Source organism: Equus caballus, chromosome 3, assembly GCF_041296265.1.
Source record: "Equus caballus isolate H_3958 breed thoroughbred chromosome 3, TB-T2T, whole genome shotgun sequence".
NCBI lineage: Eukaryota > Metazoa > Chordata > Mammalia > Perissodactyla > Equidae > Equus > Equus caballus.
In genome coordinates this window covers 19,926,307-19,945,465 of record NC_091686.1, presented here as the reverse complement: position 1 = coordinate 19,945,465, position 19,159 = coordinate 19,926,307, and the positions used below count along the sequence as shown (strand labels likewise).

Genomic DNA, 19,159 nt, shown 5'->3' with positions numbered 1-19,159 from the left:
CTCAATAAAGCTGGGGAAAAAAATACTTAGCCAGGGGCTTCCTGTACCCCATGGCAGACAGCTGACACACCAGGGATATGTGTCTGTTCGAAAGCAGGGACAGGATAAGAGTCAAAGTTTAATTCATGAGCTATTTCTCCCCACCCCATATATTGCACATTTTAACCAATTACAAGGAGTTGGCAAACAACCAAGAGTATAAAATCCAAAAGTTTAAAGTCAAATGAATTCCCTCCCAGAAGAAACAATGTTTCCACACCCACAGCCCACCAGGGCCCACATGCACATGAGGGAGGCTGCTGTTGAGCCTAAAGATGTGTCTCTTGAGCCAACCACAGTGGGAGTCCTGGAGCTGCCAAGGGCCATCCTTCAGGCCAGTTTACTGCTGTAATGGTATCACCTACCCTGCTGCTCACCCTGTAATTACACAAGAAACAGACCCAAAATTGTCCTTGAGAGACTGGACATGACCCTTGCCAACTGGGTTAGCCTGGAGGCCCAGATAAGCGCTAACGACATCCCAAGGCAGAGTGCCACAGTCGCAGGCTGGGCCAGACCCAAGGCCTCTGGCACATAGTGCTGCCGGGCAAATGTCAGGCCATGGGCTGGGGGCAGGGATTGAAATTACTCCCACTTCCCAGGATTTTCTTTCCCCAAGAAAAGGAAGAAGAGTGATACTGGTACCTTTCTGCCTACATTCCTGGTTAGTGTGATTTTTTAATCTACAGAGAATCTCCATACTATGGCTCTTTCATTTGTTAAATATCATGGCCACATTCAGGACCCCGGGCATAGAAGAGACGCTAATCCAAGGACACTGAATCTGACCTAGGATGGTCTATTAGTTATCTATTGGTGTGTAACAAACTACCATAAACTTTAGCAACTTAAAATAACACACATTATCTCACAGTTTCTGTGGGTGAGGAGCATTGGCAGAGCCTAGCTGAGTCCTCTGCTAAGGATGCTCGCAGGCAGCAATCAACGTGTCAGGTGGGCTGCAGTCATCACAAGGTTCCAAGCGCATGTGGTTGTTGGCAGGATTCAATTCCTCCAAGCTGTTGGACTGAGGGCCTCAGTTCCTCGCTGGCTGTTGACAGGAAGCTGCCCTCAGTCGCTTGCCACATGAGCTTCTCCAACATGGGAGCTTGCTTCATCAAAGCACGGGAGCCAAGAAGGCAATGGAGAGTCAGCTAGCAAGACGTTGGTCACAATCCTTCGTAATTTAATCACCAAAGTGACAGCCCATCACCTTTGCTGCATCCTAGTGGTTAGAGGCAAGTCACTAGACCAGCTCCACTCAAGGAGAGGGGATAACACCAGGAGGGTGTGCACACCAGGAGAGGGTCATGGGGGAGTCACCTAAGAAGTCTGCCTCCCATAGACAGGAACAAGAATTCACCAGGGTAATCCACAATCGCCTACAGTGGGTTTTTCATTTTTAATTTCAGTGCCTAATTAATGTCTTACAATGAAGATAATGTTAGTAGAAAATGCAGAAGTCAAATATCCCTATTGTTTATAAACGTGACTACCTATTGCCATCACTGGCTGTGGAGATAACAAAACAAAACAAAATAAACCCCTAGTATTAGCAACCAGGTCAGTGCTCTTAGAGATGAGAGGCGCAAAATCATGGCTGATGCGCAAAAACTCAATTCTGACATGTATTTATCTTTTCTCCCTCTCCAGACCCCATTAAAATGAGAGTGAATGAATGTTAAAGATTTCCTATTTTGCCCTGGCCATTTGGCCCAGTTTGAAAGGTAGCATCTGAGAGGTGGACAAGCGGATTCAACACGTTTCTGGAAGGAGGGACGCAGGAACAGCGGAAGCCCCAGCTCCGAATTGACATGGAAGGAGTTTAGCCAAGGAGGGTTCTGGTGAGCCCCACAGAACCCAGAAAGGCTCAGGCCTGAGAGAGGTCACAGTTAGTGCCATGGGGGTAAGCACAGCAGATTAGTTGAAAGTCAATATAATGAAACAGTCAAGCCCCCTTTGGGACCTCTATGCACAGCAGGTTGCCAGGTGCAAGCTGTCTCCTCCTCTGCCCCCAGGCAGACCTATCAAAGGAAAGGAAATTAACTGAGACAGCAGATTAACCATCTCTTCTCCCTCTCCAGCCTAGCCAAAATGGCAGCAAAGAAAACTTTCTAACAGTCTTAATCCGCAAGGGCAAAGAGAACGTAAGAGAGAGGGACCAGGATGTTTAATAAAATGTTCAAGGGTGGAAAGCAAGTGGGGAGGGTAAGTGACCCAACAGAGGCCTTAAGCTGACACTGCAGAGGGAGATGCCGACGAGCAATGAGCGAGTCCCAAGAGACACTCAGGACTTAGGGGCAGCAGGAGGAGAGCTGAAAACTGGGGTAGTTAAAAGTTTCTGTAAAGAAGGGTGGGACATGCAGGGCCTCCCCAAGCCCCACACAGACTGGCTACCTCCCCTCTGCCAGCTGCAGGAGACCAGAGGTCCAGTGAGGCCCCAGGCTTGGGGGCCCAAGTCAGAGCAGAAGGCTGGGGAGGCACAGGGCTGAAAAGAGAGTGAAAAGGTCAAGTCAGTGGCTAGGACTCTGAGCACCTCGGCTCCTTCCTACTTCTTGTTCCCAGAAGCCTACAGGCAGGTATACCTGGCTCAGGTATAGTCTTCCCTTCAGGAAGCAGAGGATTCATCTATGGAGAAACTGGTCACTCCAGAGAAAAGACCCCTGAACAGGGACCTTTAGGGCTCCAGTGAAAAGTAGCCCCACTTGCCACCTAATCCCCTTACAGCAAAGACCAGCAGGCGAAAGAGCACGCGTGACTGTCTTCCTCTGAAATATGGAGCCAAGGGTTTTAAGTTAGGAGTTGTTCTTTTGCTCCCTTTCCGTCTGTGCTCACTCTTTCCCATCTAATGGTTTTGCTGCTGCCTCCTCCTGTCCTGCTGGGCATCCATTCTTGAGCGTGATCTTTGAATGGAAGCTTGGGGCCTTGGCCTGGGGTGACCTAGGAATATCACAGATCGAGGCCAGAACCAGTGGGATGGTTTGACTTGGTGAGTTTCTGCCTCCTGAGGCCTCCATCTTTCTCAGAGCCAGAGCAAGGTACACAGCAGCAGCAGCTTGGTTTTGTGGCAATTTGCTGGTTGGGAGGGAGCAGTGAGCTGGCACCCATCCCGTCTATACTTGAGCACATTTAGACCACCTACCCCACAGCAGTTGACTCTCAGCTACCACTGCCAGGCTCTATGTGCGGCAGACCCACAGCTTCAATCTTGCTCAATGTTTTGCATTTTTGTTCTATTTCTGACCCATGGAATTATTTGTCTTGTTTTTGAACTGGCCTTTTTGTTTTTTCTTTTTATATTTTGTGTATCTTTATTATGCATTTGGAGCAGATAAGCTGATCAAGTCATGAATTCACTGCACCATCCTGACAGAACCCCAAATATGGTTTCTAGTACTACTTTATATCAAAAAGAACCAGGGCTCCTAGTGGAGTAGTTGATTCTGTGTTTGGGCAAGAGAATTAAAGTTTGGAAGAAAATATCATGTAGACCATTAAAGATATCCAGAGGGGTGACAACAGAGTCAGACTGAAGGGGACAAAATTGTAGCAAGCATTAAAAAGAAAACAGTGATTACTGTCACTGGGACGAACTGAGTTGGAGTTAGGCCCTGGGTCCATGATGATATTCAAAAGATACAAATATCAGAAAGGGTGCCAAAGAAAAGTCACATGCTCCGATCTGAGTCCACTGATTGGTGCTTGATTTGTATAGCATGGACTGCGGGAAAGTGGGCTTGTGACTGTGGTGCTTGAACCAACCTCCGAATCAAAGGGTCCTGGACAAAAGGGTATTTAAAATTAGATTCATGGGGAGATTCATGTACTGACTCAGTTTTCTTCCCTAAGATGAGGCTGGGGCCTTGTTGATGCTGAGATTGGTTCAAGAAGAAGGAGAGCCTGCTATCTGTAAGTATTTGTCTAAATGGAAGCACATACATCTTTAGGGTAGGGTTTTCTAGAAGGGCGATGTGAGCCCCAATACAGAAGGGCAGTGGGGGAGCAAGAACTGAGCTTCCAGATCCAGTGAGGTCCCACCTTATGTAAAGTCTTACTGGCACCTGGGAGCCACATTGGGGACCTTGGGTGACAAAGGGAGTCATATCTGCTCATCCCTTCCAAAATAATTTTGTAGCTTTGGCCAATTTTATCGGGAACTTATTACAGCATGTGGTGGGGGCAGCCGTCCTGCCTATCTAAATTTACTTGAAACACTTCAGAGGAAGAAAAGAAATTAAGGATGTAATAAAAGCAAAGATCGATAATTAGCACCCCCAGGGTGAAAGGGCCGTAGGAGGAAGAAACAGCAGTACTCCATCATACTATTTAGTTCTGGAGTAAACAGCATTTATATAGTCACGGTAATGTAAACATTCTTGTTGCTTTTCAGCTTTGTGAATAAACCTTTAGAAAAAGTACAGATTTCATTACTGTTACACAACAGAATCTAAGTGTTAAAAAAAACACTTTGATCATGTAAAATTTATAGGGCAGAGTTAGGAGATGGAAAAGGGAAAGAAGAGGTGGGAGGACAGATGGGGGAGCTCCCAAATTCAGTTCACAAAGGGGGTTGGCAAGGGCCCCTGCCCATCACTAAGGCTGGAAAAGCAAGAACCTTTTTGAAGGGCAATTGGGCAGAATCTGTTGGGATTTTTAAAGTATATCTCAAAGGATCCAAAAGAAACCAGCAACAAGAGTTGCCTCTAGAACATGATCAGAGTGGCTGAGGAACAAAAGAGCAAGGAGGGCTTTTCACCGTAGATCCTTCCTGTCTTTGAATTTTAAATCTTTTTAGCATTTTTAAATAAAAATAAAGGTACATCACCAACAATTCAACTTCCAGGACTGTCCCCTCCTGACCTGCCCAAGGGCATTCATGTAACCTTTGCAGCCACAAGCAAACTGCTGACACTGCATCAATGACTGTTAGGATGGAGATGGGTGTATTATAGAACAACATAACATGAAACATTACACAGTAGTTAAAGAATTGGAACCATGTGGATGAACATGCAAAGGTGTCCCTAATATCTCAGTTAATGAGACGAGTTGCTCAACATGCATAAGATCCTATTTTTGATATATTTAAAAATTCTATGTATATACGATTTGCACATGCACACAAAATAGTCTAGAAGGACCACAACAAACTGAACAGTGGTTACTTTTGGGATAAAAGTGGGGAGAACAATTTCCATGCAACCATGTCTTATTTGAATTTACTATGAGATGTCTGTATAATGTGTGGACTTGTCAAGAATTTCCTCAAAGTATAGCGTTACCCTGTGAAGTGAGAAAAGGCTTTGGGGCTGGGGGTAGTGGATACAGCTGACGAACTTGAGGGTGGAGCTGCTCTGAACATCTCTGCCTCCCTCAAGAAGAGGCACAGGGAGGGCAAGGCTTGATGTGGGACAAAGTCATTTCCATGTCAGATGCATCAAGACCCGTCAGTGTGGTGATCTGTCCCATGTGAACCCGTAAGTTTTCAAAAAAGTGAGGGCAAGCCCTCGTATGACCATGAGCTCAAGATCAGGGAGTCCCTCTATCATCATGGAACTTGAGAAACCCCAGGAAATGCTTCTTGAATGAATGACTGCCCAGAACACTGGCCCCAGGAGCTGGTTTCTGAAGACTGCCCAATCTGCAGCCTCAGGGGTTCCGGCCCCACAGCAACTGCTCAGAGAAACCCAGACCTGTCAGGGGAAGCCTGAGGGTGCCTCAGGGGCCAGTGAGGCAACTGACCAAGGGCTGAAGCCAGTGATCCCTGGGCAAGGACTCAGCTGCCCATCACAAGTGTGGCTGTCTCGCTGAATGACGCACACACTTCTCAAAACCAGCAAGGTCATGGAACTTCCACTCCTGGAGTTCTGTGGGCCTAGAGGGTCTGTGGGGTCCACAAGCCTCTTGTCTGCAGGACAGTGACTTCAGAGAAATCCACGCCAACACCACCCACAGCTGCTGATTGTTTATTGCACGAGAAACTGGCAATACCGAGGCAAGGGGGTGGGCATTACAAAATAATCTGGTGACCAACCCAGAGCTACTGAAGGGCATTCCGTACAGACACCTCAGTTATATACACGTATGTACACACACACACGCACATGAACACACTCTGAACACCCATGAGCCCGAGGCTTCCAAACCCCACACAGCAGCTTGCACCCCAACCCCCCAATACGGCGAGATGCTGCATGGAAGCACAGCCTATGACCAAGGGAAGAAGAAAGGTTGATCTGTGGTGAGCTGAACCACTCCAGTCAGCACACGCAGCACAGCGGATGCAGGCTCTACTTTCATGGGCTGGGCTGGGGTGGGGGGAAGGATGAGGATCTGGGAACATGGGACTGTCCTCAGAAGGCCCTGGGACCAGTCTGAAGGCCTGCCAAGAAGCTGGAGCTAGTCTGCAACTGGTGCTCAGCGCTAGAACTCAAGGAGTTCACGACAACCAGGATTCCAGCATCGCAGAGGAGCATGTTCACCTTGCAGGTCTCAACACATAGCAGAATGTGCACAGCGGAGGCTGGCGAGAGCTCCAGAAATTAAGCGAGACTGTGTGCAGCAGCTCAGGGCCCTTCTGCTGGTTTCCAAGAGCATCATTTCCTATGTGCAGATAAAGCCCCACTTCTAAGCAGAATGAACACGTTCTAGGGTGGGCTTCATCCTAGTGCTCTAGGATGTACTTCATTCTCATGAGGGGCTAAGGGGCCTGCCTGGAGCTCCAGGGGCTACCAGGGAATGACAGGTCAGCCCCACGTGCCCCATCACTTGGGACTCCCTGGTGACTACCTCTAGCAAAGGGAGTTTCTTCACTACCGAAGGTGGCAAGGCTAGGGTGGCACTCGGACACCACCCCCTCCCTCTCTGTCAAGGCTCGGGGACTAGTCTGCTGTAAAGCTAGGCACCGGGTCAGGCCTGCCTGAGCTCACAGAACTGATAAGCAGGTTCCTAAGAGAAGCAGCTGTTTGGGGAATTCTTGGACCAACAGTGCTGGGTCCCTCAGGGTCCCAGCCACACCTGGTGCACCAGCCCCTTAAGAGAAGGTGACAACAGCATACCAACAAGACACAAAGCAAGCCTACACACAAAATGCTTCAAGTTTATGTAAAAGGGAAAAGAAAGTCTGAGGGAGTCTGCTGTTTCCATCCCACTGACACCCGAGCCGCTAGCACGACCCCTTATGTGCTGGAAAGAAGGAATTGGCCAGCACCAAATGGAGAGCGGGGCATTGCTGCTCAGCCTCCATGGTGGAGCCTGTTGGAGAAGGAGGCGATGGCCTTGATCCAGAGCTCTGGGTGTGAGAAGAGCTCCTCTCCCTCAGACCTTCATTTTATACAGATCACTGGAAAAGTTCTATTGAAAACAGAACCTCTTCTACTGGCAAAGACCCTGGGCCTTCTCAGCCCAGAACAGCTATCCTGAGGGGCTGGTCTCTTTCTCACCTAAGTAGCCTGTGAGGCCCAGCCCCTCAGCATGGGGCGCCTCCCCTGCAGACTCACGCATACCTAGGGTTGGTCTTAGGGGAGAAGGATGGTGAGCTTTGCAGAGAGGGTCAGGCCTCCAGATTTTGCAATGGGCGATGGGGCCAAAGGTGACATGGGGGCTTTATTCCAGACTGCCACCAGTAGGTAGGAGGGAGGGGGGTGGGCAGGGCCCCTTGAGATCAGACTCTGGTGCCACCAGCCTGAGAACAGCATGGTCCCACACAGGGCCACCCTCTACAGGGCCTCCCGGGTGCTGCGTGGCCAGCGGCCTCTCGGGCAGGGAGGACTCATGACTACATGTGCGCTGGGGGCGTGAGAGGAGGCAGCCTCAGTTACTCCTGTCCAAAGCCCTCGGTCTCCTCGACGGCATACAGCAGCTTCTCCTTCAGCTGTTCATAGCTCTTGTATGGTGGGAGATCCAAACGGTTGAAACTGTTGAGAGAGGAGAGCAGAACAATCAGCATGGGGGGGCCAGGGCTCCAACAGCCCAGCCCCAGCCTGGCCACTGGGGGGTCAAGATAGTCCACACAACTGTGACTCAACCAAATGCCAGATGGCCAGGGCCCTGCTGTGGTGGTCAGACCTTATCGCTTCAGGTTCCTGGACCATGGAGGGGCTAGGGGAGTGGGCACAGCATCTGGGGAAACGGGGAACTGGGCAGGAGGGCACATGGGACAGCAGCTCTTTGCCTACTGGGATAGAAGTGTTTCGGTATCTAACCCCTGGTATGGCTATCAGGGTGCATAACTGCGCCACAACTCCCAGAAGAGCAGAGGCCCAAGCAAAGGTGGCCCAGGCACATCACAGACCCTCCTCTCCAACCCAACATCCCAGAGCCACGCAAAAGTTGCTGGGGTCAAGGCCCCAAAGTCGCCCTACCCACTGGGCTGCCCTTGGGAGCTTATCTGGTCTCTAGATTCTGGCCACCTCCCACTAAAACCAGCATGCTCACCAGGTGTGGCTTCTGGGGAGCCAGGTTTCCTTGCCAACCTTGTCAATGCAAAATTTCTGTGGTCCATTGCTACCTGTCATCCAAAGAAAAGCACACAGTATATAACAGGACTGTCTTTTCCTAAGGCAGGACCCTCCAGCACCACCCAGATGGTTCAGCCCCTCTTCCACTGACTTGCTTCCAGGAAGACACTAGGTCCGCCCTTCTACTGAGCTGTCCTCGTGCCCACCCAAGAGTACCAGCAGGGCAAAGGAAAGCATACCAATGAGTTCAGCAAATCCTCCAACAGGCAGGCGGCAGGTCCCAGTAACAAACTGCAGCAGCCGAATCCTCTTCTCATTGTCCATCTCCTTCACTACCTGCAACTCCACAAGTCAAGGCAGACTCAGGTGAGCCACTGGGCCCAGCACTTCACCCTAACTGGTAACTCTCCAGGCAGCTCAGGCACCTCTTTGGGACCGAGAACACAAAGTCCAGGTTGGATGGAGGGGTGATAGCCAGCACCTGGGAAACCCCAAAGCCACTCTCTGTAAGAGGCTGGGTTTATAGAATGCTGCCACCAGTCTATGTGACCTCTCTTGGTCTCAGGGACACCTCGAGCCAGGTATTCTCTTTTCATCCAAGTTCTGCTTTTCAAAGCATACTAAGGATAGGAGTGACTGCTTAATGGGTACAGGCTTTCTTTTTGGGGGAGATGAAATGTTCTGGAATTAGACAGTGGTGATGGTTGCCCAACATTGTGAAAAGCCACTGTAAAAGCCATTGAATTGCAGCCCAGTGGTTAAGTGCAACACACACTGCTTCTATGGCCTGGGTTCGTAGGTTCAGAACCTGGGAGCAGACCTACACCACTCGTCAGCCATGCTGTGGCAGCAACCCACATATAAAATAGAGGAAGACTGGTAGAGATGTTAGCTCGAGCTAATCTTCCTCAGGAGAAAAAAAAAAGCCACTGAATTGTATACCTTAAAATGCATACATGGTGAATTTTATGGTATGTGAATTTCACCTCTGCAAAAAAAATTATATATATTTATTCTTTTTAATGTATGCTACCCTTCATAATGGCAACAACAAGACCCACACATATAAAGGAATCGATTCATTATATCCAGCACAACAAGCTCATACAGTTTCTCTAGAGCCAAGGGCATGCTTTATCATCTGGAATGAAACCACATGACCTACAGGAGCTTTCTTTCCTGCATGTACACCGCCCCACCCCCACCATGGCCCAAGGCCGACACCAACACCTCCTGTCAAGTGCACTGGCCACAGTCCAGCTGCAACAGCTCCGTTGGGTTTCTCATATCCTTTTGCAAGGTAGGGGAGGCAGGGAGAGTGTCAAAGATGAGAGAGGTGATAACACATCAAGTGACCGTGAGCTTGAGGCCTCCTCAGGTCTCATTTCCTTGCCAGACTGGGTGGGGACCCGTCCCAGGACCCACCTGCCAGAACCACTGGATCTGCTTGCTGTTCTTGGTGTAGTGCCTGTAGATAGTGTTCTTCTGCCAGTCGCTCATGTCTATCTCCTGCATGCCGCACAGCATCAGCTGCAGAGGGAAAGGGAGTGTGTCAATGACCCAGCACCAGCGCCCTCCCCCCCAGCGCACAGAACCTCATCTGCTCACTGGCAGATGAAATCATCCCAAACATTTTCAACTATTTCTGCTGGCAGTTTTAATAATATGGATAACATAGGCATTGAACGCAGACCCCCTCAAAACAAGGGCCCAGGGAGGGGTGGGTGTGAGGACCCAAATCAAAACAATTTGCCCTGCAGCCTTGGTCCTGGTGGAGTATGCGGTTTTACTGGTGAGTTTCTGTGGGTCCACAGAGAGGCTATCAAACAGTAGGATCGCCCCAGAGGCAGGGGCTCAAGGTGCCAACAACCTTAGCACTCACCTCCAGCTCTTTCTCATCAAAGTAGCGCAACCACTCCAGGGGGGCCACCTCATTGAAGCCGTCTAGGAAAGCTTTGGTCTGCTCTTCCACACCCCGAGTGAAACGCCAGTCGGTCAGCAGCCTAAAACCAAAGACCAGCCGTCAGTGCAGCCCAAGACCCACGGCTCAGGAGCAGCTCAGGGCCTGCCCATAAGGCCACTGTCACACAGCAGCGGGGAATCAGCTGAGGGGACTTCTGGCATACTGGGACCCAGGCTGCTGCTGGACCCAGAGCACAGCCTGTTAAACCTCACAGTGACCCAGAGATGCCCGCATCTTTGAAATCCCCACCTCCTCCTCCTCCTCCCACCATCGCTGACTGAACCTCAGACGTGGGGAGGCTAAAAGACTTGACCAAGAGACCTGAAGAATGAGCATGGGCGAATTCATGCTTAAACACACAAGATAGTGGATTGAAGCACGGAGGACAAAGAAACCCTCTCAGTTAGGAGAAAGAAGAGGGAGAAGTCTAAGTTTCATGCCTTTCCAAAGCAGCTCAGCCCTGCAGTCTCAAAGCCTGCCATGTGGGACAAAAGAGAGCAGACAGAGGCTGTGACAGAGGCCTCGGGCTCTGGCTCCCTCAGCTCTGGTCAGCATGTGACTGGCCATCGGCACCCACTCAAGGCCCATGCAAAACGGGGGGTTCTTGTCATCCCTGGTGACGTAGGGGCCACACATGGGGCCCAGCTGAAGAGGGCGCCCCAGAGACAAGAGCAGGAAACCCTTTCTCTGTGCCAGCTGTGTCTCTGCTCCCCTGTCTCCTAGCACCCTCCCTCCCCAGCACTTGAGACTCACATGATATACTCTTCCTTGTTCTCCTCTGTCACTCGGATGCTCTCTCCACCTTCCTTCAGCTCATGGGTTGTCACCTTGCCCAGGATCTCCATGTCCTGGATGAAGTACAGCTCTAGGCCACACTCTTCCAGGTTGTTCTCTCTAAGGGCACGAGAAACAAGAGAGAAGAGGTCTATCTTAGAAGGGTCTTCCCTCAATCCTGCTCTGCCACTCACTTTTAGTGCCCATGGGACATGAGGACTCACAGGTGGCCCAAGAACAGTGGCACAGGCCCTCTCCCTGATGCAAGGAGAGTATTCTGGAGCTGCCCTACAGGGGACCCAGGAGCTGCACATCTCCACATGCACTCATACAGCCTAGGAAGAGCTCAGGGGCCACTCTGGCAGAGAAAATAAAGGCCATGGGTACCTACTCCCCAACCAGAGACCTGTCCTCCCAGCACAGAGCGAGGGAGGGGCCTTACTTGATCCAAACAATAGAGTTGTAGAATTCGGGGTCAATGGATTCCAGGTCTTTCAGGGTTGGTCTCTTGCTGAGCATTCGCTTGTAGAAAGGAAGGGTGAAGCCTGTGTCAATGAACTTCCCATGGTACAGAGCCTGAGGAAGGAAGAGACACAGCAAAGAGGCTTGGTCCTCCCAGGACACCACTCGAGACAGACTCTCGGAGGCTCTGTATCAAAGCCTGGCTACTGCCTCCTGCCCTCTGTCCCGGACAGCACCTGAGCATCCAGCTACCCCGGGGGCCCGAAGGGAGAGTCAGAAAGGGCAACACTCTTTGTCCTGACTGGGACCTTGGGACAGACTCACATCGCACCTGCAGACCAGAGGGGCCAAGCAGAGCCGGCCTGTTCAGGAACCCACCTCCGGGACCATTGGCTGCCCAGCACACCTGCCTGCCGGCCCCCTGCTCCAGCAGAGATCTGCCCGTGGCTCACAGAGAAAGCTTGCTCAGCACAGCTCCAGGTGGCAGCCCTGACTCATTGACGCTCAGAGCGGGCGGCAGAAGCAGCCAAAAATAATGCAGACGCGGTCAACAGCGAGAGCTGGCGGGCCAGTGGTGAGTAATAGTCTAGGGTTTTACTGGTCTGTCCTGTTGGCTGCTGGGCCAGGCGGGGCTCTAGACCTAGGAAGAATGTACCCACTTCCTGAGCCCAGCACCTTGGCCAAGAACTTCCAGACAAGGGGAAGAGACATATTTAGTCATGGACTCTTGGGTCCTCTTGAGAGGGGAGCAGGCAGAGCACTCGGGAGTCAGGAAGAGGCAAAGGAAAGTTAGCAGAGAAACACCACGAGCTCCAAATACAGCAGCGGGACTGTGGCTCTCACGGGCTCCCCCTTCTCAATCCTCGTTCTCCACACTCATGGGACACTCAACAGGATGCACGTGACATGACCCCTTTCCATATCCATACTGTGTTCCTATTTCTAGATAAACAGATACTGAGACTCCGCCTTCCCTGCTGTTCACCCACCTCCTGACATTGCTCCTACCTCTTGCACCAACTGGTCTACCAGGGTCCTGTTATAAATCCCCTTCCAGAAGGCCTGAGTGTCTCAGCAGAACACTCCCCAACACTCCCACCTGGCTTGTGACAGTCAGTGGCATCCCCTACCCTAGATGGGCAGCAGGTGGGCAGTGCCTGTCTTCCCAACACCCTCAACAGGACGTGTGCTAGATGTGAAGTGAAGCCCGAGACCCAGGGACCCAGGCTTTTGCTTGACAAGTCCTACATGAATCAGCACGTGAAAACCCTCTCAATGGCCCTGGGGTGGCCACTGAGAGAGCTCTGAACTAGCTCCAGAACCATCTCTGGCTTTATGCATTTTTAGTTAGGAGTTCTATGAGGATGAGGGTGGGGCTCAGAGATGAGCGCCCATCCTCAGGGCTGCTGTGGGTGTGTAGGGTCTGGTGTCCTTGGCTGCCACCCTCCCTGGAAGTCTCATGGCAACAAATCTTACCATGGCAATGAACCTGCCAATAAAGCGGAAGTAGGTGAGGTGGTCGGGGTTGATGGAGGAGGCGGGGTTGATCTGCAGGCAGTAGTTGTTCTTCCCGGCATATTCGAATAAACAGTACATGGGGTTGAGCACCTCGTGGGACAGGAGAAAAAACCACTCTCTGAGGGAAGAGAGAGAAAAACAAGCCGATGGATCCCTCCCTGCACACCACTCACACTGGAGGTGCAACCCTCCTCTGCTGTCCTGTTTCAGCTCCTCTGGAGACACGCATCCCACTGGGATCAGCACCTGGGCTAACTTGTATTAATAGCTGGTTAGTGAGTGGGGCAGGGTCAAATAAACCTAGGGTGACCCAGGACAACAGCTGCACTTAGGATGATGCTCAGGAAAGCCTGCGGGTGCAGGTGTTGGCTCCCAGGGGTTACATTCCAAGACTTTACATCTGATGTCCAGAGTGTCTAAGGGTTAAGGAGCTCCTTGTACCCTGGGGCACCAGGCACACTTGTGTAGGCTGTGCACTGGATAAGAGCACTATTTTAAAATATAGATTTGCACATTGATTACAACAATTTCCCTACAAAGAGTAGTCAAGCTATTTTTTCCTGATAAAACTAGAACATCATGATCATTTTCCAACATGGAAGTGTCTTGAGAAATGGCAGCTTTTTTTAAATCTTGCAAAGCTTCTGTATGGACAGCGGCCACCCTGCTTCCACCCTGAGGAGGCAGCATAATATGAACACATGGTAATACGTTCCTGACCCCTGATGCATGAAAACTCCCTGCTCCGTGCTGCCTCTAGATCATAAACCTCACTCCCACCAGCTATCCCGCAGGTATCACATTTCCCTTACACTTTGCCCTCCCCTCACCCCACACCCCATCACCATACCCTTTCCCATACTTCCACGCATTCATCTGAATCAACACCCATGCCTTAGCGTGTCTTTGCACCCTAAGTACAAGCCTCAAGCCAGAATTCAGGGTCCTTTCGGGCTTGAGCTAAACCAGCAAGGGGACATCCCAAGGGGGCCAGTCCCTGGCTGCTGGGCTGTTTGTGGCCAGGCAGACGAGGAGTCCTTCGATGCAGAGGGTGCCCCGGTATCCTGTCCGTGGTTCTACCCTGTGGTAGAACAGCATGACGTAACCTACCATAGGGTAAAACCACTGGCAGGACACAGAGAGACAGACACACACAGGGCGGGAGCCACACCACCAAGCAGAGCCTGGAGAGGAGGTCACCACAGGAAAAAGAGCCATCGATCCATGGGGGCCAACACAGGGGACAGCACCACCAGCAAACAGAGAACCAGAAGCAAGTTAACCCAACACCAAGCGAAAAGACATCCCCACACCATGAGAGGTTAGCGAGCTGAGTGGTCACCAGAGGCCAAGACGCTCCTTCTCTCTGCTGGGGACATTTGGCCCCACTGTCCACAGCAACGCTTTGCCAGAGTCTGTTAACCTTTGTAGATGGGCTGTGGTGAGGGCAAGACAATGCTCTGGGCTCCTCTTAGGGTTACATCAGCTGTTTTAATTTTATTGACCCTGCACACATGACATGCAACTGAGTATTGACCAAGGCCCTTTGGATTACACACGTCAGGTACACACAGACACTCAACTTAACTGCCCTGGCTGCTTCAAGAGGAAGAGAGGCCCAGAGTCGATTTTAATGGACAATCATATGCCACTGATATTTAGCCACTGCCCACTGGTTCAAGTACAAAAATGATGACATATTGGTTATAAAAGAGTCATTGTCCTAAGTCCCTCCCCCAGCAGCCCCCTGTACTCCTATGACCCAATAACAAAAGGGTTAATGCCTAGCCCAGCAGGGGACCCCAGGACCCTGCTCCAGTACCCATTCAGACTGGCCATACCCAGGCCCATCCTGAGGATGCATGAGAGCTTTGGGACTCAATCTCAGCAGGGGGCAGGCAGCTCTCCAGCCATGGGCCCTGCAGCCTGGGAAGTATGTGTGGCACAGCCTTCCAGGGCCCGAGCTCACCTGGCAATGCCTCCATAGTCCAGCCCCTCCTCGCCGCGCATGATGATGTAGAGCCGGCGGCGCAGATCATAGGGTTTCATGTTCATGATCTGGGGAGACAGAGCATCGTGGCCACCCTGCCACTCCTGCTTCCATGGAGGCTGGGAGTGGGGGCAGGGGACTCTAAGGCCTTCTCTTCAGCAGAAGCTTGTCACCAAGGCCCACGCCTTGGGAACTCTATCTTGTGGGTTTAACAGGCCACGTGATAGAAGAGGGGGTGGTGGGAGTGGCCTCTGGCTGCCCCTGGTTTTAGACACCATGATTATTCTCTAACCTGTTGGAAAGAATCCTCAAAAAGGGTCTGCCTGGAAACGCTGATCTTCACATGGCTGGGGAGGGCATTTGACTGAAAAGGAAAAAAGAAACCTCAAATCAGAGCCTTGGTGGTACCTGTTCAGTTTGGTCTCCTGCCTGTATGAACAGGCTTCCTCATCCCCCGGGGCTGGTAGGGGAGAGCCTGGTCCCCTGGAAACGGAAGCTGGCTTCCTGGAGTCAATATGTGACAACTGCTTGGGGTTAGACAGGTGACCCATCCCCCCCTAGGATACAGGCATTCCAATGCCTGCTGCTGGCCTGGGAAACCGTGCTGAAATAACTCAATAACCCAACCTCCGAGGGCCAGAACTCACATGGCAGAGGAAACGGAACTGGTGAAACTTCCACCTGAAACTTCGGTCATAGGCACCAGGGGAACCTTGCTTTGCCCTGGGAGGAACAAAGATGTTCTGGAATCCATGTCACTTCTCAAACATTAGCAACTCACCTTGTTAGCCCTAAGGAAAGCTGACGCTATGTTAACGAAAAGACAGTAAAGTAAGGCATAAAAGAAAGGAAGTGACTGCCATTAACATCATCTGCAGATTTAAGGAGTAAAAAGAAAAACTAGAAATAAAGCCAGACCTCTTGCTTTTGGAGAGAGGCCACTAGTGTTGCTCTGAATAGGGAGGCCCTTCCCTCCCCATCCCCACTAACGTGACATGGAAACTGGCCACTAGAGGGCAGTAAGAGCAGCAGGACAAGGATAAATGGCCCTAACAGATGCTGTCACCTGTGCAAAGTCCTTACCCAGACTCAAACCCCGGGCGAGGATCCTTAAATGTGGTGGTGCGGGTATTGTGGTCCACGAAGTAGCGCACCCCCTCGCTGGTATACTTCATCTCCCACCCTGGGGGCAGAGCTGGTTCTTGGATCATCCTGGAGACACGGGAAGAGAACAGTTAAGGACTGGCAGTGAAGACTGGCTTCACCTTCTGGCCTCAGTGCTAGGAAGCTGAGGTCCCCAAAGTGCTGCTTTCTTTGCAGAGCCCTTGAGGGTGGGCCTTGGGGAAATGCACCTGGCACCACTCAAGTCATGAGGACAGTTCTGCAGCAGAGAGAGGTCATTTAGCATCTCAAGGCCAAAGAACCAGCCCTGGTTGGATGGCTGTGGCCTGAGTGACCACCAGCAACCCTGAGGCACCAAGTGTCCCAGTCTCAGACTAGCTTCTGGACTGGGGGAGGTATAGGGTGTTGAGGGGGTTCCCTCAGCCCTTTTGAAATTGCATTATCAGAAGCCTACACAATTTGCACAGAGACCGGCAATACCCGCCAGCCAGGCCACTCTCCATTCACCAAGAGGGTCAATTTTTTTTTTTTTTAAAGATTTTATTTTCTCCTTTTTCTCCCCAAAGCCCCCTGGTACATAGTTGTATATTCGTCGTTGTGGGTCCTTCCAGTTATGGCATGTGGGACGCTGCCTCAGCGTGGTTTGATGAGCAGTGCCATGTCCGCGCCCAGGATTCAAACCAACGAAACACTGGGCCGCGTGCTGCAGAGCGCGCGAACTTAACCAATCGGCCACGGGGCCAGCCCCAAGAGGGTCAATTTAAGAAGCCACTTTCAAGCTCCATTAGGCCAACACTATATGGTGAAGGTCTCAGGGAAACTTGTGTATGGCTAAAGGTCCCAGAACATTGGCCATGGAGGACTAATGCAGTCCAAGGCCACTCAGCCAACACTGGAGCTGCACAAGGGCCCAACGTGGCCTTCCTCTCGGCCCAAGTTCTCACCCCTGGGTCCGAGGGTCCTCCCACTGGGTAGTGCGTGTGTTATGGTTCACGTAATACACCCGTCCGTTGTCCTGTCTCTTCTCTGCCAGGGGAGAAGAAAGAAAAGAGGACAATCAAATTACGACATCTTGAGCCCACGTCCTCTCCCCTCTGGCTCCCACCTCCTGGGTGCTGAGTCTGAACTTCTGCCCCTGTTCCCAACCCGTTAGAGAAGTTTAACAGGCAAAAGCCTGCCTCACTCGCATCTGTCACTGGCAAAAAGGACAGAGAGTCTTTCCCTACTCGGGAGTTGGGGAGAGATATACACATTTTCAACTCAAGATCAAGTACTGTCTTTGGTTGGCTGGTTTGCTAGAGGGAAGGGGGGCGGTGTGGCAATACGGAGGGGGGGCAGCCCAGCTGAAACCAGAGGCCTAATTGCATCCAGCTGTGTGCAAAGTGGAGGCACGGCCAGCCTCCCCTCAACCCTGGTCCCCACCCCAGTCTGTCATGGCCAGTCTCTGGTTCTGCAACTGCTTCATCCACAGGATGCAGCCGACCCAGGCGCCTCTGTCCCTCAGGCAGAGTCACTGTGGGGTGGCTGCACTTTCCCTCTTATCTCCCTGATCAGCACTCTGCTCCACAGGGCCTACCTACCCTCCATCACCTCTCTTTCCTCCTGCTTAAAGGCAAAGTTTTATTCCAAAACCCTCACATCCAGCAAAACCTGTACGTTGCATATGTGCAAATAAACATCTGTGGCTGTGGGCACTCACAATGCCCATCTTGCTCTTACACCTAAGTGTGTGCTTTGAGACAGGGTGGAGTTTGGGGAGCTCGGATGTGCTTTCTCTATCCTCTAGACAATCTTTACCCTCTTGCCCTTTCCTGGTGCACTGACGATGCTCCAGGATGCTCAAGAGAGGAAGTCTGGGCTCCAGGGGCAGACTCAACTCTAGCTGGTGATTCCAGACTTTGAGAGGCGTTGACAAGGGGCACCTCATCAGCTTCAGGTGGATGGCATGTGAGACTAGGGGCAAGGCTATAAACTCGAGAGAGATCATCCTTCCCAGGAAGTTCCTGAGCCTTCAAATCTGTTTCTGTTCTGAAAACAAATGATGTAAATGGCCCTCCCTCTTCTACATCGACAAGGCGAAATTAAAGAAATAAAAACAATCAGTTCCAGAAGCTACAGGGAAACCAAAAGCTGAAAAAGGTGCAGAACTGAGAAGCCTACCCCAACCTCACGTCTCCAGGTTCCCAGGATCAACCCAGGGTCTTGGTCTCTGCCTTACCTTATCCATTAATTAACGGAAATTTTAAAAACACAGACAAACGGAAAGAAAGAAAAGAAGGTGCCCAGGATTGCTACAGGGCTACCACCACCTCAGAACAGCTTGTGGGGCCATCCCACAGAAGGCAGGCTTCTCGAGAGGGTTCTGAGGGGAGGGAGGGGCTGCTCCAGGCCAGAAGCTTCTGCTTTAAACTGGATCCTCCATGTCTGCTCTGCCAAGGGCCAAAGCCAGCACTAACCACTGGGCCGGGGGATCTCCCTAGCAGGTCTGGGGCCTGGGCCCCTGTCTCTGGCACTGCTTGCTGCTTGGGGAGCCTCCCAGGGCCATTGGAACTGCCTTGCTGCACAAGATTTCATACTTTGGGGGCTGGAGAAGTCCTTAAGTGAGTGTCTAATTCGACCTCATTTAGGAAGAAATGGACCCGGGATCATTTAGTCATGTGCCCAGGTTCAGGGCAGCTGAGGAGACATGGATCTAAACCTGAGGTGTCCTGACTCGTGGGCCGGTGCACAGGGAGAAGCACGAGGTCTCTCCTAAAGGAGCAGAAAGGGGCCCAGGATTGAGCACAAGAAAACAGCAGCCTTGAGGGCAGGCTCGCACTAAATGCAATTCTC

The 19,159-nt window shown here is 51.4% G+C and overlaps 1 protein-coding gene and 1 non-coding gene across 8 annotated transcripts in view; both read right to left on the bottom strand.

Moving 5' to 3' along the window:
* Positions 1-5,990: 5,990 nt before the first annotated feature.
* Positions 5,991-19,159, bottom strand: part of WWP2 (WW domain containing E3 ubiquitin protein ligase 2) — a 138,126-nt gene continuing 124,957 nt past the window's right edge. For 5 of the 7 annotated variants that reach the window (XM_070261753.1, XM_070261755.1, XM_070261754.1 and 2 more), the window contains 13 exons: positions 17,272-17,353; positions 16,289-16,417; positions 15,853-15,928; positions 15,498-15,569; positions 15,185-15,273; positions 13,174-13,333; positions 11,678-11,811; positions 11,215-11,355; positions 10,381-10,501; positions 9,924-10,028; positions 8,738-8,834; positions 8,476-8,548; positions 5,992-7,955 (listed from right to left, as the gene is read on the bottom strand). In XM_070261753.1, coding sequence (XP_070117854.1) covers positions 7,856-7,955; positions 8,476-8,548; positions 8,738-8,834; positions 9,924-10,028; positions 10,381-10,501; positions 11,215-11,355; positions 11,678-11,811; positions 13,174-13,333; positions 15,185-15,273; positions 15,498-15,569; positions 15,853-15,928; positions 16,289-16,417; positions 17,272-17,353 — 1,379 coding nt within the window. In that variant the 3' untranslated portion in view covers positions 5,992-7,855. 7 annotated transcript variants of the gene reach the window in all.
* MIR140 (microRNA mir-140) lies at positions 14,284-14,344 on the bottom strand. Its single transcript, NR_032812.1, has one exon. It is a non-coding gene; the product is annotated as a microRNA mir-140 (primary transcript).